The 26380-nt window shown below is 40.2% G+C and overlaps 1 protein-coding gene across 4 annotated transcripts in view; it reads right to left on the bottom strand.

The window, feature by feature from the left end:
• Window positions 1–26380, bottom strand: part of LOC132394031 (casein kinase I) — a 232976-nt gene that overhangs the window by 143741 nt on the left and 62855 nt on the right. For all 4 annotated transcript variants that reach the window (XM_059969665.1, XM_059969666.1, XM_059969667.1 and 1 more), the window contains exon 4: window positions 22424–22493. In XM_059969665.1, the coding sequence (XP_059825648.1) occupies window positions 22424–22493 (70 nt within the window). The remainder of the gene's footprint in view (window positions 1–22423; window positions 22494–26380) is intronic.

Here is a 26380-nt window from a genome sequence, read left to right as displayed (position 1 = left end):
AACGGACAAATTGTAATGGTTACTTCACGTGAATTCTCATTTTCCCGTTCTTGCAAAAGTTAATCAAAACATGGTCTGCACTTGTGCTAGATTTTTAACATTATATTCCTTCAATTTGCAGGAAATTTGAGCAAGTTGACAAAATGACCTTTTTTATTTTTATATAAAAGTAATTTCATATATTTTTGTATTTATAAATATATAATTACAGTAAGAATTCAAGGATAGATGGAAACCCCTAAAGTTCTGGGAAGGTGCAGTTCTGTTGAATTTAAAAGTAGAACTACTTATTTTGAATCTGTTTCTTGGCCAAAATTATGCAGATTAACAGAATGGACAGGAAAAACCAAAAAGGCAGGAAGGGGCATTCCAGGACCATAGGGGATATTTATGGTAACTGGAAGAGATTGCAATGAGTTTACTGAAAGAGAGGAGCACGAAGTATCTGTGGATGTCAGGGAGAAAGATTTGGATGATATGAGAAAATAGGTTCATAGGAATGGTGATGGAAGTGCAAATCATATGCCAGCAAGAGGTATGTAAAGTGTGTCACACACTTCCCAGTCTGTTCTAGTAGCACCTGCCACTTTATTCTGTTGGGGCTCCCAAACACTGCAAAGCTGCTCAAGTGTCAAATCATGCACTCAGTCCAAGGTAACATGTCTTGATTTGAATTAAATGATAATCCTACTGCACAAGAATAGGATGGGGGTTATTTGCCACATCGTTAAAAAGTTTGATGGAGTCACACATTGGAATCCTACCTTCCATATCCTTTCCTGTCCAGACAGTATAAGATGGTTACTGCAGCTGGTTATTTATTACTTTATCTGCACGCATCTCAGGTAGGTCAAGCACCATCAAGTACACTCATTCCTTCTGTTTACACTCCACTTGAGAGTACCTCACTTCTGTGAATTCCTGGGCAAGTTCGACACCAAAATAAATTACCAAGAAATTCCATCAACGCATCAGTTCTGTGGATGCAACAAACAATCTTAATTTTCCACTGTTCTATTTAGCCTCCCATGGTGCAGCCTCTGCACAATTTCAAAATATCCATGGCACTCTGCTTTTCTGTAATACTACATGTTCTGCTTGGGTCCATATACCCCTGCTGAACTCGTGCTCTGAAGCAGTTACTGAAGGATAGGAAGACAAGGGGGCAACAGTGTGTTGTAGAGCACTGCTTTAGGTTGAAGACTAAATACGAGCATGAAGGAGCACTGAAGGAAGGATAAAGAAGATGCTGTAATGAACTGCACTACCCATCAATCTATAATAGTAACAAGCACTAGAGATAAATAATGGCACAAGCCACTGGTGTGTCAATGTGTTAATAAGGAAATAATTTGGCTCATTCTTTCTAGTGGTTCCAAAAAATCTTCAACATTCTAAAAAGAGGACAAAAATGTCATGAGTTGCAAGAATGGTATCAAGGCAATGAAGAAAGAACAATACATACAGAAATGTGAAATACCAAGTTTCTCTGCTGACTGCAACAAATGTTTGTTGCTCATAAGCATTTGTCTTTTTAATTTGCAAATTACTTGCAATACAGTTTCTATATTTCATATTTAAATTCTGAGGAAAATTAACAAAATGAGACACAAGAGGACATGTGGGAAAAAAAATTAAATTTTTATTAATTATTTCACACACAAAAACTTGAACACAATGAAAACACACTAAAAGCAGGTGCTGGAAATGTGAGATTAAAAACACTGGGGATACTCAGCCGGTCAGTCAGCATATTTGGAGTAAGCAGAAAATTAACGTTTCAGATAGATGACCTTTCTTGAGAATCCGAACATGCTTCATAATAGTTGTGTTTTGTCTCATAGCTTCAAAAGATTTACTGCAACGTTAAAGTAGTGAATATTTTATCTACAAGTTATTTAAATTTTAAAACTTTCAAAACCCAAACCATGCTGCAATTAAATCACACGTCAATCAGTACACATAGCCAAAATATGACAATAATCTTGCAGATACTTACTGAAGTCAATACTAAATTTAAAAAAGCTCGAATATGTAATATTAAGTCAGTAAAATAACTTCAATATACACCATAAAATCCAGAAACTACTAATAAAGTGAGGGACAAAGTCAAACTCAAAGCAAATGATCAAGTGAAATCTAACAGCCTCTGGAAAAAAACAAGAGAATAGAAGTGATGCAATAGATAGGAAAAGCCACAAAAATGGCTTTGATTTTACATTTCCATTTACATTTACATTTTGGCTGGAATAATCCAAATAGAACATACAGGGTAAATGGTAGGGCATTGAGGAATGCAGAGGAACAGAGAGATCTAGGAATAACAGTGCATAGTTCCCTGAAGGTGGAGTCTCATGTAGATAGGGTGGTGAAGAAGGCTTTTAGAATGCTGGCCTTTATAAATCAAAGCATTGAGTACAGAAGTTGGAATGTAATGTTAAAATTGTACAAGGCATTGGTAAGGCCAAATTTAGAATATTGTGTGCAGTTCTGGTCACCGAATTATAGGACAGATATCAATAAATTAGAGAGAGTGCAGAGACGATTTACTAGGATGTTACCTGGGTTTCAGCACTTAAGTTACAAAGAAAGGTTGAACAAGTTAGGTCTCTATTCATTGGAGCGTAGAAGGTTGAAGGGGGATTTGATCGAGGTATTTAAAATTTTGAGAGGGATAGATAGAGTTGACGTGAATAGGCTGTTTCCATTGAGAGTAGGGGAGATTCAAACGAGAGGACATGATTTGAGAGTTGGGGGCAGAAGTTTAAGGGAAACACGAGGGTGTATTTCTTTACTCAGAGAGTGATAGCTGTGTGGAATGAGCTTCCTGTAGAAGTAGTAGAGGCCAGTTCAGTTGTGTCATTTAAGGTAAAATTGGATAGGTATATGGACAGGAAAGGAGTGGAGGGTTATGGGCTGAGTGCGGGTAGGTGGGACTAGGTGAGATTAAGAGTTCGGCACGGACTAGGAGGGCCGAGATGGCCTGTTTCCGTGCTGTGATTGTTATATGATTGTTATATATATGGTTGTTATTAAAGAATTTTACTCATTATCAACTGAACTCAAATTTACAATATGAAAATAGAGTGGAAAGGAATAAAGTGCACACTTTAAAAAAGACAATGTTGTGAATGAAAATAAATGAATGGCAAACATGCTGAATGCTGAATAAACTCATCTCGGGCTTCAAGCCGGGTGCAGGTATCGATTATAACCCGGCTTGAAGCCCGAGAAGAGTGCATTCGCCATATACTATGGGAAAGCACAAGAACCTTTTATCATGTTGAATGATAACTTGTCACTTATTGTCCTCATCTATTTGGGCATAGTAGTTTGCTAAGAATGGCTCCAAGGGCAGTGTTTTGTACTCTGTGTGGGATGTGAGAAGGCTGAGAGACCTCCAGTCTCCCAGATTAACACATCTGCACCAGGTGCACCGAGTTTCAGCTCCTGAGAGAACGTATTAGGGAACTGGAGCTGCAGCTCAATGACCTTCAGCTCATACATGAGAATGAGGTGGTAACAGACAGGAGCTATAGGAAGGTAGTCACCCCTAGGTTGCAGGAGACAGGTAACTGGGTGGCTGTCAGGAGAAGGTGTGGGGGGGGGGGGGGGGGGGGGGGGGAATGCACAGACAGTGCAGAGCACACCTGTGGCCATTCCCCTCAAGAATAAGTATGTAACTTCAGATACTATTGAGGGGGACAACCTACCAAGGGGGAGCCACAGTGACCGGGTCTCTGGTACAAAATAGCAGAAGGTGAAGAAGAATGTAGTACTAATAGGAGATGCCTTAGAGGAATACAGACAAGGTTCTGTGGGGGCAATAGAGACATCCAGTTGGGTATGTTGCCTCCCTGGTGCCGGGATCAGGGATGTCTTGGATCAGATCCTTAGCATTCTCAAGGGCGTGGGTGAGCAGCCAGATGTCTCAACACATATTGGTACTAATGATATGAGAAGACAAAGTGAGAAGGGCCTAAAGAGAGATTTTGGGGAGCAAGGTAAAAAGCTGAGAAACAGGACCTCCAGGGTAGAAATCTCTGGATTGTTGGCTCTGCCACGTTCCAGTGAGGATAAGAATAGAATGATTTGGCAGGTGAATACATGGCTGAGGAACTGGCGCAGGGGCAAGAGTACAGATTTATGGATCATTGAGATCTCTTCTGGGGAAGGAATAATCTGTACAAAAGGGACAGATTACATCTGAACCTGAAGGGGGCCAATATCCTTGTGGGCAAGTTGGCTAGAGTTGCTCGGGTGTGTTTAAACTAATTTGGCGGGGGATGGGAAACAGAGTGCTTAAGATGAGTTAGTTGGTTTACCTACAGAGGGGCTTATGATAGGGCAAAATTGCAGTCAACAGGACGAGTTGCAATTTAAAAAGTAGACAAAATCAAAAAGGGTGAACACAGGACTAAAGATGTTATATCTGAATACACACGGTATATAGAATAAAGTCGACGAACTTATAGCACAGTTACAGATGGGCATGCATGATGTTGTAGGCACTACTGAATCATAGCTGAAAGAATACAGCTGGGGGCTTAATGTCCAAGGATACACATTGCATCAAAAGGACAGGCAAGAAGGCAGAGGGTTGCGTTACCCTGTTGGTAAAAAAATGACATCAAATCATTAGAAAGAGGTGACATAGGGTCGGAAAGTGGATAGAGCTCAGAAACTACAAGGGTAAAAAGACCTGATGGAGTTGTAAACAGACCCCAAAACAGCAGATAGGATGTGGTCTACAAATGGCAACAGGAAATAGAAAATGCATGCCAAAGCAGCAATGTTACGATATTCAATGGGGGATTTCGATGTACAAGTAGACTGGGAAAATCAGGTTGGTGCTTGATTCCAGAAGGGGAATTTTCTGGAATGCCCATGAGGTGGCTTTTCAGAGCAGCTCATGGTTGAGCACACTAAGGGATCAACTATTCTGGATTGTGCAATGATCCAGGACTGATGAGAGAGACTCTGGTAAAAGAACCCTGAGGAGAAAATGATGATAGTATGATTGAATTCACCCTGAATTTTGAGAAGCTGAAGTCAGATGTATCATTTTTACAGTGGAGTAAAGGGAATTACAGAGGCATGAATTGTTTGGAAAAGAACGCTGGCAGGGATGATGGAAGAGCAGCAATGGCTGGAATTTCTGGAAGCAATCTGGAAGGCACAGGATATTCACATCCCAAAGAGGAAGTATTCTAAAGGCAAGATGACACAACCGTGGCTGACAAGAGAAACCAAAGCCAACATAAAAGCCAATGAGGGCAAGTAATAGAGCAAAACTTCATGGAAGTTAGGGGATTGAGAAGCTTTTAAAAACCAACTAAGAAAGTCATTAAGGTAAAGGTGGAATACAAAAGTAAGCTAGCCAATATTAAAGAGGATACCAAAAGTTTCTTCCAAGTAAAAGCAAGGCAAGAGTGGATATGGGACTGCTGGTAAACAATGGTGGAATCAACAAAATGGACCAACTGGATAGTCTTCTGCATTGGACTTTACTGTCTCCACCACAGTATAGTGGAAGTTCCAGGTGTCAGGGATCATGAAGTGTGTGATGTTACTTTTACTGGAGAGTAGATTCTTGGAAAACTGGAAGATCTGCAGGTAGACAAGTCACCTGGACCAGAAGATGTACACAACAGGGTTCTGAAGGAGGTGGCTGAAAAGATTGTGCAGACATTAGTAATGACCTTTCAAGAATCACTAGATTCGGGAATGGTTCTGGAAGTCAGGAAAATTGCAAATGTCACTCCACTCTTCAAGAAGGAAGAGAGGCAGAAGAAAGGAAACTATAGGCCAGTTAGTCTGACCTCAGTGGTTGGGGAGATGTTGGAGTTGATTATTAAGGATTTGGTTTCACGGTACTTGGAGGCACATGATAAAATACAGCATAGTCAGCATTGTTTCCTCAGGGGAAAATCTTGCCTGACATTATCAGTTGGAACTCTTTGAAGAAATAACAACCAGGATAAACAAAGGAGAATCAGCTGATGTTTGTGTACTTGGATTTTCAGAAGGTCTTTGACAAGGTGGCATATGAGGCTGCTTAACAACCTGCAAGCCCATGACACTACAGGAAAAATTCTAGCATGGATAAAGCAGTGGCTGATTGGTGGAAGAGAGAGTGGGAATAAAGGGAGCATTGTCTGGCTGACTGCCAATGACCAGTAGTGTTCCACAAGTGTCTGTGTTGGGACCGATTCTCTTTATGTTATGTGTTAATGATTTGGGTGATGGAATTAATGGCTAATGCTGCAAAGTTTGCAGACAATATGAAGATAGGTGGAAAGACAAGTAGTTCTGAGGAAGTAGAGAGGCTACAAAAGTATGGACAGAATAGGCGAATGGGCAAAGAAGTGGCAGATGGAATTGTAGTGTTGGGAAGTGTACAGTCATGCATTTTGGTTGAAGAAATGAACAGGCGGACCATTTTCTCAATGGAGTGAAAATACAAAAAACTGAGTGCAAACGGACTTGGGAGTCCTTGTGCAGGATTTCTTAAAAGTTAATTTGCAGGTTGGGTCTGGTGAGGAAGGCAAATGCAATGTTAACATTCATTTCAAGCGGACTAGAATACAAAGGCAAAGATGTAATATTGAGTCTTTATAAAGCACTGGTGAAGCCTCACTTAGAGTACTGTGAGTAGTTTTGGGCCACTTATCTTAGAAAGGAAGTGCTGAAACCGGAAAGGATTCCAAAGAGGTTCACAAAAATGATTCCAGGCTTGAACGGCTTGTCACATGAAAAGCATTTGATGGCTCTGGGCCTGTATTCACCGAAATTCAGAGGAATGAGGGGTGACCTCATTGAAACCTATCAAATGGTGAAAGGCCTTGAGAGAGTGAATATGGAGAGGATGTTTCCAATGGTAGGAGAGGCTAAGACCAAAGGACATAGCCTCCGAATAGAAGGGTGTCTTTTTAGATTGGGATTGAGGAGGAATTTTAGTCAGAGAATGGTGAATCTGTGAGCAGAGCTCGATAGATTCTTGATTGGTCAGGGCATGAAGATATACAGGAAGAAGGCAGGAGACTGGGGCTGAGAGGAAAAATAGATCAGCCATAATGAAATGGCGGAGCAGACTCAATGGGCCAAAAAGCCTAACTCTGCTCCTACGTCTTATGGTCTTTTGGATTACTGTTAATGCAGTGGTTATATCTCAGATATCTGAAGAAAATCCATTCTGAGTCAGGGAGAGAATTCAACAAAATTAACAAAACAGATTTTTAAAAATGAAGGAGAAGCATTAGAAGAATGTCAGATCCCCTTGAAAAAATAGCTTCCATCTTATAATTCTGGTTGGTGAGAATACTACTGTTATTTTAGACATAACTTTTGCAAAATCATGCCAGTGTATCAGCAGGAAAACTACACATAGGACTCTGCTATTTTTGTTAAGATATCATGTCTGTTGGGAGCTGGTGGGACAGTTGGAAGTGAAACCAGGGAGTTTTGGCCGGTGAGTCTAATGTCTGTGGTAGGAAATTTCAGGCCTACAATTGACTTACTGTCTATAAAATTTTCTATGAATCAGACTGTCAGTCAGCATGCTTTTGAAAAGGATAGGTCCTACCAGCACAATTGAATTCATTAGATGAAAACAGTGCATGCAAAACAGTGGGTTATGGAATGTCTAAGGGTGGTATTCATAAGAAATTCCAGAAATCATATCAGCTAGTTTCAGTTAAATTGAATAAATGTCAAACATAGAGTCCCATCCTACATATGTGTTATTCACCCCAGATAGTTCTGCACAAGCCCTTTTCGAGAAAGAAAATAAAGGAAATAAAAGTCACAAACCATCTGACGATAATTCACAAGCCAGAATGGGTAGGAATATTTTGTAATATCTGGATGAACGTTACCTGAACTGAACACCAAGGAGAAAGGATTCTGATTTTAAGTGGGCTCTACTAAAGGAGGAAATCCATATGCAGTCGGCCCTCCTTATCCGTGGGGGATTGGTTCCAGGACACCCTCCCACAGATACCAAAAAACGTAGATGCTCAAGTCCCTTATTTAACCTGCCTCAATGCGGTGGAGTTTAGGACCCGCCGCCCACAGTGTTTCTGTTCCGTTGACGGAAAACGATCACAATTGAAAATAAAGTGGAAATAATAAAGCGATCAGAAAGACGTGAAACGTCATCAATCACTGGAAAAGCGTTAGGCTATGGTCGGTCAACAATCCGAACAATTTTAAAGGAAATAGTGAGAATAATGGAGCATATGAAAGGCCCTGCTCTGATGAAAGCTACAATTATTACTAAGCAACGGAGTGGTTTAATTATTGAAATACATACATTTCTTAAGTGTTTTATATGCATAGAAAGGTAAAATACATACTAAGACAAACTTTTGACTGACGCTAAATAATAACAGATGTACCTGTTCCAACTTAGAGAACTTCCGTTTTTTTCCCCGAATCCCAATCCGTGATAACCTATGCACATCCTCCCGTATACTTTAAATCATCTCTAGATTACTTATAACACCTAATGCAATGTAAATGCTATGAAAACAGGTGTTATACTGTATTGTTTAGGGAATAATGACAAGGAAGAAAAAGTCTGTACATGCTCAAACAACAAATGCTGGAAAGCAAACTTCCAGGTTTTCCTGACCCGCGGTTGGTTGAACCTGTGCATACAGAACCTGTGGTTAAGGAGGGCCAACTGTATACAAACCAGCATTTGAATTCCAAGTTTTAAATTATGAGATGAGATCTGAGAAACTCAATAGTTCAATACAGTCGGCCCTCCTTATCCGCGGATTCCACATGCGCGAATTCAACCAACCGCAGATCACGAAAACCCGGAAGTGCTCTTCCAGCACTTGTTCGAGCACATACAGATTTTTTTTCTTGTCATTATTCCCTAAACAATGCAGTATAACAACTATTTTACATAGCATTTACATTGTATTAGGTGTTATAAGTAATCTAGAGATGATTTAAAGTATACGGGAGGAGGTGCGTGGATTATCGTGCATCAGAATCGAAGAAATCGAAAGCTCTCTTACTAAGTCGAAACAGGTACAACCAGTATTATTTAGCGTCAGTTGGTCAAACGCTTGCCTGAGTATATAGTATATATTTTACCTTTCTATGCATATAAAACACTTAAGAACGTATTTTTCAGCACCAGGCTTGGGAACGGAAGTTTTCGGGACTCGGGACTGATCACTCCCGAGTGTGCTGTCCACCATGTCGGGTTGATGTGAGAAACAAAACCCCAAAACCCAATAACTAAACCACTGCGTTGCTTAGTAATAATTGTAGCTTTTATCGGGGCAGAGCTTTTCTCACTTTATCCTTTAAAATTGTTCCGATCATTGACCAACGTAGCCTCACGCTTTTCCAATGACCGATGGTGCTTCACCTCTTTCCAATCACTATTATTTCCTCTTTATTTTCAATCGTGATTATTTTCGTGAACAGAAACACTGCGCATTCAGAGCTCTGGCGCCGGGTCCTAATGTCCACCGCACTGACACAGGTTAAATAAAGCCTGGAGTTCCGCTGGGTCCTGAGGTCCACCGGATTGAGACAGGTTGCATGAGGGACTTGAGCATCCGCGAATTTTGGTATCTGCAAGGGGTCCCGGAACCAATCCCCCGTGGATGAGCAGGGCCGTTTCATTTAACATCAGAAAAATGTATACAATACACATCCTGAAATTCTTGTTCTTCGCAGACATCCATGAAAACAGAAGAGGGCCACAAAAGAATGAGCGGCAGTAAAAACATCAGAACACCAAAGCCCCCCGACTCCCCCTCCTACACACCAGCGGCAAAACAACCCCCCTTCCCCACTTACTTCAGCAAATAAAAGCATCAGCACCCTCCACCCACCATGCAAGCAATAACAAAACCACCAAGAAAGACCATGATCTGCCGTACAACAATAACTAATCGTTCACCTGACAAGTCAACATGCCACAGGCCCTCCCACCCCCCCAAATAAAGGATCTGAATTTCTAATAGTTTACAAATGGGCGACACAACTAAAGGATACAAAGGCTGATTCAGAAGATTGCAGTAAAGATTTACAGATATGATACCAGAAATGTAAGTGTATAACATATCAGGAAATGAAGAAAAGACTTGGGAATCTGAGGTAGTGGCCAAATATATTTCTTTAAAGTTATTCACCTTTTTCATGCAAATGAGTCAATAAAATTTGAAGTATGGCCTAACAAGTGGACATCAATTGAAGATAGTCACCAAAATAATCTAACCAGGAATTCAAAAGAAATTCTCTTATGCAAATAATGGTGATAAAGTAAAGGAAATGGTTGATGTCAACAACGTTAATGCACTTAAAAGAGAAGCCAAGTACAGGAAATGGGGTGGAACAGGGGTTGTTAGGTCACCAGGCCTTCTTCTCTGCCATGCACCTCAAGACCAATAAGACACTAGCAAAATGCAGGTAGAACTTCAAATGACTTGTGGCTTCACAGAGCAAGTTGTAGAAAAGTAACAGAACACGACAAAATATGCTCCTTCAGAAGAGTAACAGCATTTTAAACACGAAGTTACACAAAAAGAATCTAGTATCACCCAAGATCCTGAGGGTCACGTCCTGTAAGTTGATGATGCATAGATGCTGTTAGCAAGAAAGAGCCTGAAGACGAGCAGTCTAGCTCACCTCCCACCAAGCAAACGATGGAGGGCAGCACCAACAGCAGCCAACCCCACCACCCAGCACTGATGCCACGCCACACTGTCTCTACAACTTTCTCGCCTGGGCAGCTGCAACAGGCAACCCCGCGGCATAAAGCCAAGTCCACGCTACAATCAAGGCCAAGCAGGGCTCCCCCCCACCCCGCGCTGTAGATCTCACCAATAAACCCGTGAACTGGACTTGCAGCATTCTGTATTACCAATGCACAACAGAGTCTTGTAATCACAACAAAAATGTTCAAAACCAGCTCTTGCCATTAGATTGCACACCACCTTCACAGAACGACTCCAACGCCTTTCTGCACCAAGTCCTCCATCTCCCACACTATCGAGCAACTCACTGATGTGGTAGATATGCAGCACTTGAAGTTCTTAATATCCAGCAGGGTGTCGTGATTCTAAGAAATGCTTAAAAAAAAGACACTATCACCTTTGGTCGTTAGGGGAGGCTGCTGCATCCAAGCGGCACCCATCTTTCCAGAAGGTCTCGGACCATTCTAGGAATTTTCTTCCGAAGCCACTTTTAAAGCTTTGACATCTTTCCATGTTCAAAAATGGACCAAAAAAAGTGCTTCAAAAAGGGGTGGAAGTTTTTGTTTAAGTCAGCCACCTATTTTAGAACTGAACTTATAAACCCAAGATTTAATTCATTTTAATAAACGTTTTGCTCAACTGTCTTATGTTTTTCAAGCACTGAAATGTCCTTGGATATCACTGTTTTTTCTTGTATCCTTATCAAAATTGTAGAATTTGGCTTCCTTGCTGCTTATTTTTCCTAGCTTTATGTCAAATTTTGAAATTCTGCTTTACACCAGCCTATTAAAACACATCAAAATCAGCTCTTTTCAGAGAAACTCCCGAGAAACAGAGGGGAAACTAACATATACTTCCCCGCTCTCTGAAAAACACCCACTTCTGATAGGCTTGTGATTTTCTATTCCTCCGTTATTCCCCCACCCCCATCACAATAGGTTTTAAATCACATCACAACAGGGGTCAAAGTATCACAGAGGTCAAGTTGAAAAGTACAAAGCTGAAGAAGCAGGAAAACTGAGAATAGACGGGAGATGCTCAGGAGTCAGGTAGCTCCTGTCGAGAGGGTGGGGGGGGGGAGAAAAAGTTAACATTCCAGTGATCTTGCAACCAAACATTTCACCTCCTCCTCTCCCTCCCCCACTCTGCTCTCCACAGGGATTCCCCCCCCCCCCTGTAATCCCCATTTCCATTTGCCATGGTAATACCCCTCCTGGCACCCATTCTGCAAGCGGGCAATGTGCTACACCTGCCCATTCACCTCGCCTAACTTCCATTCAGGGCTCAGAAGAGACCTTCCAAGTGAGGCAACACTTGCTGAGAATGGCAAGAACAAGTCATCCATTCTTACCAGATGATAATGCCCCATCATCTCTGACTTCTGGTATGGCTACAATAAATAAGTGGATGAACAATAATCTCCTGATAATAAATGAAGATAAAACTGAAATAAATTTATTTGCTCACAAAGCCAAAAGAGATTAACTTCTTGATAAACTTGATAACTTTGCATCCCTTGTAAAATCAGAAGTAACGAGCCTAGGTGTTATTCTCAATTCAAATGTGCATTTTAAATCCCACGTAAACTGATCAGAGCAGCATTTCTACATAGAAGAAATATTGCAAAGATACGTCCGCTTCTGTCACATAATGATACTGAAAAACTAATTCACACCTTTATACCAAATAGACAAGATTACTCAATGCACTTTCTAACTGGCCTTCCAAAGCAATCTACTTACAAACCAACTCATTCAGAACACAGCTGCTAGATTTTTAAACTAAAACCCAGATGAGGAAGCATATCAATCCTGCCCTAACTACTCTGCATTGGTTATCTGTATCTCTTAAAATCGATTTTAAAGTTCTTCTGTTCATTATTAAAGCTCTCAATGGCCTTTGACCCGAGGACATCACAGAATCACTTTCACTCTATAATCCTGCTCAAGCTCTCAGGTCTTCTTCTGACGGTCTCTTAAATATAAACAATCTCCCTCAGAAAATAATTGAGAGATCAGCTTTATTGAACTCCACTCTTAAACTTTGGAACTCAATACCTAAAACTATAAGAGGTGCAATCAGTTGAAACTTCTAAACACCTGCTCAAAAACAATTTATTTAACATTGCTTTAAACATTTTTTGTCTTTTATTTACATGTTTTCACATTATTCTATTATAAAGCACATTGAACTATATCATTTGTTTAATAAATTAGTTATTATTAAAAGTATCAGATTTTTGTAAAAGTTATTTGATACAATTTCGGAGCCACAAATTTGTAATCTCTTCCCAGCCTGACCTACACGTGACTCCCAATACAAGCAGTTTGGGCAATTCTTCACTGCACCGTCAATTTGGAAGCAATTCGGAATAGGCGACAAATGCTTGTTTTGCCAGCAATATCCACTTCTGAATTAATAATCTTTTGAGCAGGAAGAATCTGCTTTAACAAACACCTCAGATTGTCTTCTGCACAAATTGAGTGATTCCCTAACTTGCTATACTCATGAAAGACATACTTCCATTCCTTTTTATAATCTTCATGTTTTAAGTACTCAATATGACTACTGTAATTCACCTGAACATTACAAGATTGCTGTCAGAAGCTAATCTACTACCTACAGCTGCAAAATAACATCAGCACTGTATTATTCATATGCAGAGAACAGTTCAGTCTTCATTGGTTTATGGAAAGACAACAAATTTATCTTCCTTTTTAAACTAATGGATTAAAAACTGTCAATGAGAGAAGACCATGAATGAAGAGCATATACTTATGCCAAGATCAACTCCAGAGATGATTAGTAAAGGTATTCTTTTCAATGCAGGCAATTTTTATTTCGAATACCAATCTGAGTCCAGAACAGAGAGGAAGTGGAGATACCTTTGACGTGCTTAGTTTATACATAACCCAGTCTTGGTAAATGGCTATGCAGTAAGCTTAAGTGAAATATTGTTGTGGTTTGTTCCTAAAAGCTGTTCTTTTATTGCACATATATTGGACCTTGAGTAACCAAAGCATAAACATTAGAACTTCTTTCATAAGTAGACTAGAAATATTTTGCTAAACTACATACATTCCTGGCACATCCAACAAAGTCGAAACACTGAAACGTAACCAATCTTTGACCAAGCTGTATTGGAAGCTCCACTGAGGCAATTATTTAGCCAAGCAGTTCTGAATGTTCTTAATCAAATTTGCAGAATAGTTGAGCTCTCATTCCAGCTAGGATGCTCTGAGGGTTCCCCAACCTGGAGCCCACGGACCCATTGCTTAATGGTATTGGTCCAGGGCATTAAAAAAGCTGGGAACTCCCGCTCCGGACTGTGTTTGTCCATCTGGCATTTACGTAGCTTCAGCAGATGAGAAATGAAAACAACTGCCAATCATTGCCCAAACCAAAAAAAAGTGAGAACAAACTGAATGATCTCATCACAAAAAAAAACCACTTTACAAAAACAAGATAACAATAATTGTAGAGCCAAAACCATGCAGAATTATTATTTTTTAACAAAAAAAACAGCCCTCAGAACTGCAAAAAGGCATCTGACATGTTTCTCATGAACCATCCAAGATACAGCCACTTGCACGATTCCTTCTGAGAATACTCTTGCAGTACCACACTCTCGATAAATCCATATCTAAATGCATCCATCAAACATGAAAAATCACCAGGGAGGATAATAAAAAATTTTATCTTCCCTGATCATGTGGCTGATATAGAGCCAAAGAGGCTGCACTCTGACATAGCAGGAAAAAAAGCAATCAGATTAAATTCTCCAAAACTGTTCCTTGTGAACATGAATGTTACCGATAAAGCAAACGCTTAGGACACACAGAAAAGTTTAGCTAGCGGAGAAAATTGTTGAATTTAAATTGTAACACGCATGCACTGAAATAGTATTACTTGAGTTGCCAGAATTTATTTCTCATACAGATTTTTTTTTGATGTATTTCAACTCTTTATCCAACTTCCATGTCCAATGCCTTGTGGGAGCCAGAGGCAAGATGTCCAGATCACCCTGTTCAATAATATTCTACAATGGAGTAACTTTTCCCACCCAGTCAACCAATATATCACTCAAATGACAAGTGGATTAATATTATTTTGTCATACAAACTTAGAAGGGTATTTTCTACCAACAGAGAATGAGCTTTTTCATCCCCACATCAGCTTCTCCCCAAATGAGATCACCAGCCATTGTTAACAACAAACACATGGGACTTCAGCTTGTGAACTTAGATTAAACATTTTCAATCATGTTCTTGGTGCGCAGTCAATGATCCCTTAATAAACAAGATAATCATGCAAATATAAAATTAAACACTCAATATTTTACTTGAACTTTTTAGTTCTGTCCCTCCAAAGACATATTTGTCTATTTATTTGTCCAAATCCAAGTAAACACGAAGCGATTCTGGAAATACCTAATCTGGGCATCACTAAGCACATTGTCGATGGGTAATTTGGGTAGCTTCCAACAGATGGCATGAACATCAATTTCAAACACATGAAAATCTGCAGATGCTGGAAATCCAAGTAACACACTCAAAGTGCTGGAGGAACTCAACAGGCCAGGCAGCATCTATGAAAAAGAGTAAACAGTCGTCGTTCCAGGCCGAAACCCTTCATCAGCACTGGGGAAAAAAGAAAATGAGTGTAAAGGGGGTTTCTTCTTTTTTCTTTGTTACTGTGTATGTAATCAAAGTGGCTTCTTTGTTTTGTTAAAAGCAGGAATGCTTCTTGGTTGCAAGAGAGTGCTAGAAGCTTGTTTGGGTTAAAATTTGCTGATAACGAGAATTGTATTCCTTTGTAAACCAATTGGGATTAATGTTGTTCTTTCTTCTGAGTCTGTAAGCTATTCTTGGTGGGCTTTTGGGGAGATCAGCGCGAGGGGGTCGAGAGAGAGGACGCGATGCTGTAAGCTGGGTGAGGAACGGACCCGAAGCGGGGGTCCGAGGACAGGAGGTACTCCAAGGAGAGGAGATGAAGCTAGATGTGCTTGGTTGACCACTTCAGATGGTCCTAAGCTGCAAGTCGAGGAGTTCGGAGGGGATCGAATGGTGGCCAGAAGACTTCAGTAATTGATCTCCAACGGTTGTGCACGAAGTGGTTTGGACTTTGATAAGTTTGGCACCTTTTCTTTATTTTTTTTCTTCATATATACTGTATCGTTATTAATCACTTAATTATAGTAACCTTTATAAATTGCACTCATTTAATCGCATATGGTGCACTGTCTGTCTTTGGGCAAGGCGGGGACATCACACAGCATCCACACCAGCTGATTACCCAGTTTGGCGGGGCCAAAGGCTGCTCCCCCTAGACGAGAACGAGGTGAGCGAGCCTGAGGCGACCCAGGGGCTTACATGAGAAATCAGAGTAAGAAGGTGGGGAGGAGAGAAGGCAGTAGTACAAGGTGGTAGGTGATAAGTGAAATCAGAAACAAGGGAAAGGGTGAAGCAAGGAGCTGGGAAGTCGATTGGTGAAAGAGATAAAGGACTGGAGAAGAGGGAATCTGATAGCAGAAGGTGGAAGACCATGGAAAAAAAGGGAAGAAGGAACACCAGAGGGCAGGTAAGGAGATAAGTTGAGAGGCAGAAAAATGGGAATGGAGAATAGTGAGGAGGAGGGCAAATGCCAGAAATTCAAGATTATTGATTTGATGAACACTGATTTCCCCTTCTGGTAAAAATTTATTCCCCACCCCCCCCTTTCCCACTCTGGCCTCTTCTCACATGCCTATCTCCTCCCCCTGGATTCCCTCATCCTTCTGCTATGGTCCATTCTCCCACACCTTTTTATTTTGGTGTTTTCTCCCTTCCTTTCCATTCCTTCAGAAAGGTCTCAGCCCAAACTGTAAACTGTTTATTCAATTCCATATATGCTGCCTGACCTGCTGAGTTCCTCCAGCATTTTATATGTGTTGCTCTGGATTTCCAGCATCTGGTTAATTTCTTGTTTTTGTTATTGGTAGATGCATTTGATTATAATATCAATAATTCCTTTCATATTTCAACGATGGTGGTAAAGAGGTTAATCATCTAAAAATTAGACACATCTTAGGATTTGGACATGTAGATACATTTCTACACCCGATATCAAATCACAGCTCTACTGGAACATAATGGTTAATGAAGGGAGACCTCAAGCAGTACATTTATATCAAGCAGTACATTTATAGAAAATTGCTGACACATTCAAACACTTCTGAATGGTACATGAACTGAACCAAATTAGCTTTTCTGAACAAGGGCACCAAACCAGGTTCCATGGGTGAAAGTCAACTGTCCATTTCTCACCAGTGATGCCCCGTGACCTACTGAGTTCCTCCAGCAGTTTGCTTGTGCTTCACAGATGCCGCCTGACAGGCTGAGATCTTCCAGTGTTTTGTGCTTTTGTGCCAGATTCGAGCTTCTGCAGTTTTATTTGTTGACTATTAGCATTCACTCTTTCTTTCCCTCTCCAAAGGTGTTGCCTGACCTCCTGACATTTTGATTCCCCCTCCCACCCCCCTGATATCTAGCATCTGCATTAGTTAGCTAATGGGTGACTACTCAGTACATCCAATAATTTCTGTAGTCAAGAGTGGTCTCCAAGCTAGATAGTGACAAAGAAATGGTTGATGTACCAGTTCCTGGATTACAAATTGTGAATATTCTGTTGCATTTGATTATCAGAGAAAATTAGAAAAGCCTCAATTTGGAATGTACAATTCAACCTTAGCCACCCCATTTGGCACAGTTGTATTTCACAAAATGAAGGTGTGGACTTTCCTGCAAAAAGCTAGACAGTGGTTAAATGAGCCACGTTGTGTAATCAAATAGACTACAACATAGTCTTCCAACAACTTAATCGACAAAGTGAGGAAGATCCAAGTCCCTGCTCTGGCCATCTGATAACCTTGGCAATATAGACAGTAAAATTTCACCAGCAAATGAAGGGTGCCTATTGATCATCATTATGAGGCCATTTGTCCAGGCTGTACGTACTGTCATGAAGCACCATGATTCATTGTGGAGGTCTCCAATGCACATTTCCACCTGCCTTGAAAACACTATGCCTCGTTTGTCCCACTGTGAAACTGATCAACCACCTAAGACAAGCTCTGTAAATATACCGACTAAAGCACCATACACAGTTTGGATTTACACAATGGCAAGTCGTATTCCTGTTAACCTTTTCAGAAGCAATAATTAATCCATGAGGTGCAAGTAATATAAAGCAGACAAAATATTGATAGAATAAAAAAATCAGAATCCCTTCCCCAAGAGTCTAAAACTAGAGAGCACAGGTTTAAGAGGAGAATGGAAAGATTTAAAAGGGTCCTGAGGGACAGATTTTTCACTGAGAGCGGTGGGTATATTAATCAAGCTGCCAGAAGAGGTGGTGGAGACAAGGGCAATGACAATGCTTAAGACGATAGGAAAATTTTAAGAGGAATATGGGTCAAATAGAGGTAAAAGAGACTGGTTTAGGTGAACACCTGATGGATGAGTTGGGCTGAAGGGCCTTTTACTGTGCTCTACAACTCAATACCTCTATATATCCATCAATGAATAAATTGAATACACAATCAACAGTAAGAAAGCTTCCAGTTAGTAGTTTAATTGGACATTGTAAATTGTTCTGTGATTATGCTAGGGTTAAATAGATGGGTTATCTGGCTGGAAAGGCTTAGTCCATTCCATATTTCTGAGTTAAATAATACTATACTGTCTAACATAAACATCAAACTCTGTCTATCTGTCAGTCTTTAAGCTATGCTTCTCAGGGACTTATGCCGTTATTTTGTGACTGTGTGCTGGATCGTAACTATGTGTGCTGAGTGTGACTGCAAATGTACTGAGTTTTGCACCCTGGCCCCAGAAGAATGATGTTTTGTTTAGCCATTTACATGTGCATGATTGAATGACAATACACTTGAACTTGAATTTACAGTTGAGTCATCTAACAGGAACAAGCTATTACTACTTTTATTTTAATAATATTGCAGAAGGGAATCCCATTACTTTATATTTGCTTCTGAAGGATTTTACTTTTCCCAATTGGGAATATAATTTGTGGTGCTCTTTGGAGTGTTTCTCAAAGCCTCTTTTTTGTTTTTGGCCACAAAACAGAAACCTGGTTTAAATTAGGCAAGTCAAATATACAGTTTCATTACAGCTTTTGTTTATTTTAAATTACTGAATATTATTCTAGGAGTCAGTGGTGGTAAGGGTGAGCAGCTTCAAGTACCTGAGCGTCAACATCTCCAAGGATCTATATTAGGTCCAACAGTTTGAAGCAATCAGGAAAGAGGCAGGCCAACAACTCTATAGTTATAAGTTTGAGGAAACTCGGTCAGTCACCAAAGACTCTTGCAGATTTTTACAGATGTACAGGAACATAAGAAATGAGCAGAGTTATACCATTCAGTCCATCAAGTCTTCTCAACTTCTGCCTTAAATATACCTATAGACTTGGCCTCCACTGCAGTCTGTGGCAGAGCATTCCACAGATTCACTGTTCTGGCAAAAAAAAATCCTCCTTACCTCCATTCTAAAAGGTCACCCCTCAATTTTGAGGCTGTGCCCTCTAGTTCTGGATAGCCCACCATAAACGGTGGAGAGCATTTCCACTGGTTGCATCACCGCCTGTTATGGAAGCTCTAATGCACAGGATCACAAGGGGCTGATTCAGTTACTGATTCAGCCAACTCAACTATTCTCCCCAGCAAAGGGCACATTCATGAGATGATGCCTCGAGAAGGCAGCGTCCATCATTGAGCACTTGAAAAAACTTCTACAGATGTGTAGTGGAGAGTATATTGACAGGCTGCATCACAGCCTGGTATAGAAACACCCATGCCATTGAATGGAAAATCATTCAAAAAAAAAGTAATAGATATGCCCCAGTCTATCACAGGCAAAATCCTCCCAATCATTGAGCACATCTACATGGAGTGCGGTCGCAGGAAAGCAGCATCCATCACCAGGTATCCCCACCACCCAACTCATGCTCCCTTCTCTCTGTTGTGATTAAAAGCGCAAGAGCCTCAGGACTTGCACTACCAGGTTCAGAAGCAGTTACTACCCCTCAACCATCAGGCTCTTGAATCAGAGGGGATAAATTCACTCGCCCCATCACTGAAATGTTCCCACAACCTATGGTCTCATTTTCAAGGATTCTCAATATTTATTGCTTATTGCTCTCATTTCTTCTTTTAGCATTTCTACAGTTTGTTGTCTTCTACACTCTGGTTGAACGCCCTTACTGGGCAGTCTTTCATTGATTCTGTAATAGCTACTATTCTAAAGACTTGCTGAGTATGCCCACAAGAAAATGAGTTGTATATAGTGTCATACATGCAGTTTGATAATAATATTTGCTTTGAACTTTAAGGACTACCACCATCCAGGATATGGCCACTTCTCATTACTACTGTTAGGCTGGCCTGTAAATCCACATTGAATAGCCATGAACATTATTCCCTTTTTATTCACTATTTACTTATTTTGAAATTTACAGTAATTTTTGGTCTTTGCACCGTAATGCACTGCAGCAAAACAACAACTTTCATGTCATGTATCGGTGATAATGATTCTGAGGAATATAATGTAGCTGATTTCAATTGCAGCAACTTCAACAGCTACGTCACAACTGAAAGCAAACTTGCAGTATTCTCTGTTAGTGGTTAACACTGATAGAAGATTAGACCAAGCTGCCCTTTGTCAGTATTTGCAAAACTATTCAATAAACCTGGGTACAGAACTGAAGATCATCTGAAAAGATAAACTTTGCCTGCTTTCACATAATTAGTAACCCACTGCTCACCATTTTCTATGGTAAAGTATTTGAAACAAATTAGATTTGAGTTAACCTTGAATAGTTAATGCGTCGTGTATTTCTAGAAATAATCTAGAAATTTTACAAAATGTTCGTTTATTGCTGTAATTTCAATGCATTCTCCTCTGCACCAGCCAGTAATGTTACTGGTAATTTCCTTTATTCAATTCATTGTCTACACCGATCAACTGCTGTTATGTACTAATCTTAAAAGAAATGTGTTATGGCAAGATCTAAACTTCATACTAACTGAATTTCTAAGGTATTTGAAATTGAATTTCAAAGGTATTTGAAGTGCATAAAAAAATCCTGAGCCCTTCTCCACACCCATTCTTAACCATGTTTCATCCATCTCAACTGGTCTTCCCTGCTGCCGTTGGACTACAGACGTTATGATTATTTTTAATTTTTTTTAAACTACAAATTTCCATTTCAGTTGCTTCATTGTGCTTCAAAGGTCCTCTCCAGGAATCATACTGTCTTAAGTGAAATCAAAATAAGCCTAGTCAAATTGCTGCAAACTGCGAGGAGGTGCGAACAAAATGCTTCCTTGTATAAGAGAAGTGGCTGATGAGAAAGGTAACGTGCTCAGTGAGAAGCAAGTTGAAGAATTCAAACAACCAAAAGAGAAACAAACTGCAGCTTTAAATGTATGCCTTGTGGGAGCAAAGCACAGGACAAAGGTAACAAAGTAAAAGCAAACACAATATCCTGAAAAAGAAACGCTGAAAGTGCACACAAAGAGGTAAGAAGATGACTATCTGACATCCAGATGTGAAAGTCGAAAGTGCACCCACAAGCATTTTGTGTTGCTCTGCTGCACTCCCATGTTAAGCTTCATCGTTCAAACACCGTTTATCCAAATCCACTTGTGCTACACCTTTCTGCAATTTCTTCACTTAAGCAATTCTGCCCATTTGTTCTTCTCTCCAAATTGAAGAACTTCACATTTTCTCACTGTTTTTCATTTGCCAACATTTTGTCCATTCAATTTATCCATCAGTAGCTCTGGACAGTGTTTGAATCCCACTTGAAACATGCCTGCTATCTCAGAAGTTGGTTACCATACATTTCCCTTCTTCTCCCAGGACAGTAGCCTACAATATAAGCAGCTGTGCCTCCAGTACCAACTCGTGTTCCCCCTTTGGTCGCAGGTCAGTGACAATGAATTGACCCCACCCCATCCCCACACATTGATTCTCATCTCCAACACTGTTAGCTCGTATTGTGTGAACTAACATATTGTGAGAAATCTTGTTGAACACCACTTGATAAAAATGCATCTAATGATTCCTTTCCATCCACTCTTAACAAAGCTTCCTGAAAAAAAAGCTCAATTGTTGCTGCTTTTGTTTTAAACAATCACTGGGAAAGAAAGTTGCAACATCAGGGATTCAAGATTTAATCAGAGTATTTTTTTTCTTAATACTAAGTGACAATGACATTATACAGAGGTTCTCTCGAAAGAATACTTCCTCCCTATTTCAAGGGTTAGTAACTGTCAGAACTGTTTGGCCCCCAATTAGCTCAATTCCACAAACAAATTCCATCACTACTGAAATACAGGCAGAAAACACCGTTGCTATGTCACCTCCATTTTTCAAATTACTGATTTGAACGAGGGGTATATTTAGTTTGTAACAGGGCTCCAAGCTAAATGATTTGAGCTGCACAAAGTAAATTGTGTAACTTTCATTGTTGTAAAATGCAGTATTGAGCAATTTCTCTTTAAGCACAATTCAAATAACAACCACACTATTAAATCAAACATCACAGTCACCATCATTTTTACCAATATCATCAAGATCACTTATCAAGTAACAATACTGAATGAATATTTATATGGAAATAGAACATTAATTTACCTCCAGATCCCAGCTGTTTGTAGAATCTATATTCCAAGTGAAGTTGTGGTGCCCTGGACTTCATTGGTTCCTAAGTGCAAAAAGGATGGGCTTATTTAAACACATAAGAAACATTACAGTGAACTTTGGTAATATTAGTACTGAAACTTTGCTTTGACACGTAAATGAATCCGAGACATTTACACACAACAAAATGCAATGAGCAAAAAATAATGTTGGGATGCTTTACTATGTTAAAGGTCACTGTTTCAATGAGGTTACGCACAGCAGTGTTTAAAGTAAAAACATCTGCACATGGAATTTAACATTTCCCAGGTTGCAAGTCCCAGGTACCAGATGACAGAAAAGATGCCCCACAAGAGGCTGCAGCACACAGAAAATATTGCACGAGTAGCTTCTAACACACTGCAAGGTACTACTTTTCAGTAACTGGGTGGCAAAGTAGATTAGATACAATAGCATAGGATGCATAAAATCTAAGTTCAACAACAGAGCCTCTCACATTTAAGAGGGAACAAGTCAACTGCTATTTCATTTTGTTTTTGATGCTGGAGTGTACTTCAAATGGTCAACAGAAAAACACAAGTACAGGCCATTCAGCCCATCATTTCTGTACCAACTATGATGTCAGTTTAAACTGCACACATGCGAGCAAGCAATCCACATCTTTCAACTCCCTGCCCACGTGTGTCTAAAGGCTAAAGACATTGCTATCATATCTGCATCTACCACTTCCCCAGCAACATATTTTCAGCACCTACCAGTGTGTAAAATAAAGAGCTTGCTCCTAACATCTCTTAAAACTTTACCCTCTCACCTTAAAGCTATGCCTTTAGTGTTTGATACTTCCACCCTGGGTTAAAGACTAACTAACCCTATGCCTTACATAATTTAATACACTTCTATCAGGCTGACTCTCAGCCTCCAATGATCTAGAGAAAAAAAAATACAAGTTTGTCTAGCCTCTCCTTATAGCTTACACTTTCTAATCTAAGCAGCATCTTGGGAAAAAGTCTCCTGCATCTTCTCTAAGCCTCCATATCCTTCCCATAAGCTGTACACAATATAAAGAATTTGGCTGAACCGAAGTTTTATACAGCTACGACCATATTTCAACTTTATAACCCACACTCCAGCCAAGAAAGGCAGGCATATCCTACGCCCATGTCATACCCTATTTACTTCCAGTCAAGATGACACCAGCGGGCAATGCCTTCCAGAAAGCCAATCCCTTCAATTATTTAACTTTCTCTACATCTTCTGCTTGTTCATTTTGTCTTGACCGTGTTTCCAGGAATGAAAGGGTTATCATATGAGAAACATTTGATGTCTCTAGGCCCGCTGTAATTTAGAAGAATGGGGGGGGGGGGGATCTCATTGAAACCTTTTGAATATTGAAAGGCCTGGACAGAGTAGATATGAAAAGGATGTTTCCCCATCATGAGTGAGTCCAGAACAAGAGGGCACACCCTCAGGATAGAGGAGTGTTAATTTAAAACAGAGTTGCTAAGAAATTTATCTTGCCACAGGGTGGTAAATTTGTGGAATTTGCTACCACAGGCAACTGTGAAGGCCAGGTCATTGGGTGTATTTAAGCTGGAGACTGATAGGTTCTTGAATGGTCATGACATCAAAGGTTATGGGGAGAAGGCTAGGGAGTGGGGCTAAGGAGGAGCAGGGGGAGAATCAGAATCAGGTTTATTATTATAGGCATGTGTCATGAAATTTGTTAACTTAGCAGCAGCAGTTCAATGCAATACATAATATATATAAAAATAATAAATAAATAAATTTACCGTCTATGTATATTGAACAGATTAAAATTGTGCAAAAACCAGAAATAATTGTATATTAAAAAACTGAGGTAGTGTTCATGAGTTCAATGCTCATTTAGGAAATGGATTGCAGAGGGAAGGAAGCTGTTCCAGAATCGCTATGATTAGACGGCAGAGCAGACTCAGTGGGCTAAATGGCCTAGTTCTGCTCCTTTGTCCTACGATCTTATAGGATCTTATGGTTATAAGAGCCTTTGACATGCAGTTTGGAACTTGATCAAATGTTCCAGCACTCTGACCCTGGAGAGGACCAAGAATACCAGCTGCCTTGTGAAGAAAACGAGAGACTGGGTCATGATCGACTCTCAGAAGGAAATACAGAGGTTGCCCGACGGTGGTCAGCATTTTTATGGAAGGACTGAGCTCCTGTGTCTGCTCTCCTCCTCAGTGCTGTCGGGAGGATGTTTTCAACATTGAGATTTATGTAATATTTGGACTGTAGTTGCTATCGGTCTTCTTCAGTTTTCTGTGTTTTCTTTCTCGGTGCTGATTGGCGGGTGGGTGGTATGTTACTTTTTGTGCAAAGAAGATGTTGGGGATTTGGAGTCTGATGTTCCTGTTGGTGCTTTCTCTGTGTCAGCGATGTTAGTTTTTGTGTGCGAGCGTGCGGTTTGGGGGTTTGATGTAATTTTTTTTTCCGTGAGGGAAGGGGTTGGAGGTTTGTGGTTTTTGTGCAAGGGAGGTGGTTGGGGGTTTGCAGTTTGACATTCTAGATGCCATTTTCCATGTGGACAATCTGTCGCTTTTTTTTTGCAAGGGAGGGGTTAGAGGTTTGTGGTTTTTGATGTTTTAGCTGTTGCTTTCCAGATGGGTGATCTACCAGCTTTTGTACAAGTGAGGGGGTGTGGCTTGGGGTTTGCAAATTTTGATTCTTTTTCATGGGGGAGGGGGAACTGACATCCTTTCTTTCAACACCCATGATTTTTCCGTATTTCTTGGCTATCTGGAGAAGACGAATATCACAATTGTATTGTACATGTATGCTTTGACAATAAAATGAACCTTCAACTTGAATGTTGCTACTCCCAGGCATTTACAGAATTGCACCCCACAATCCTGCTGTACTTCAGTCCAAAGAGTACTGCCATATATTACATACTTTCCTTAACTTGACCTCCTAAAGTGCGACAAATCACAACTGTCCAGATTAAACTTCATTTTGCCATTTCTCTGCCCCACATTTCCAACTGCTCTGCATCTCGATGAATCCTTCCGACAACTTCCTTCAGTTTTTTTGTTTTTCCCACACCGTTCTCTGTAAACTCCAGAGACCGTTGTGCGTGAAAATCCTAAGAGATCAGCAGTTTGCAAGACATTCAGATCATCCCATTTGGCACCAACTATCATTCCGCAGTCAAAGTCACTTAAATCACATTTCTTTCCCCATCCTTAAGCTTGATCTGAACAACAGTTGAATGTCTGAACTATGTCTACTTGCTTTTATGCATTGAGTTGCTGTTACACGATTAGCAGATTAGATTCCTGCACTAACGAGCAAATCTACAGGTGTGCCCAATTAAGTAGCGACTGAGCGCACAGCACAAACAACAGAGAACCAAGCAGTGACCCTTGAGGAACACCCCCAGGTCACAACTCTCCAAGTCAGAGTAATATTGCATGGTTAGAGTTGAACAGGACCTGAAATGTTATCTTCAGATTTTTGAGGTTATTTTTGAAATATCCATTAGTAACTCTAATCAGACCTGGATGATGTGCCATTATCAATTCAATGCATTGAAAGTTTCTTTACAAGAAGGTTTGTTCAGACATTAAAGGCGATCACTTTTAGCTTATTTCACAATAGTACTACAGAAGGCTTTATTTGGCCTTGCATCACATAATGAAGACTTAAATTAGCAAGGCACCAATGAAAGCCATAGCGATTGCATCTGTATTGGTTAAATTGCACTGGCTGTTGCATGGTGCTTAAATTATGAGAACAACAGTAAATGATCCACATTTCAAATCCCCATCATGGCATCGGAGGCATTTAAGGAATCAAAATTTTAAAAATTGATACTTAAGAGAAAGCTGTTCTCAGTAACAGCTATGAAGCTGTTTTTGTCCTTCAGGAGAGGAAATCTGCTGACTTTACAAACTTGTAACAAGACTCCAGACCTGC

Source organism: Hypanus sabinus, chromosome 5 (genome assembly GCF_030144855.1).
Source record: "Hypanus sabinus isolate sHypSab1 chromosome 5, sHypSab1.hap1, whole genome shotgun sequence".
NCBI lineage: Eukaryota > Metazoa > Chordata > Chondrichthyes > Myliobatiformes > Dasyatidae > Hypanus > Hypanus sabinus.
The sequence above is the reverse complement of the archived record's forward strand: the minus strand, read 5'-3'. Positions and strand labels throughout refer to the sequence as shown.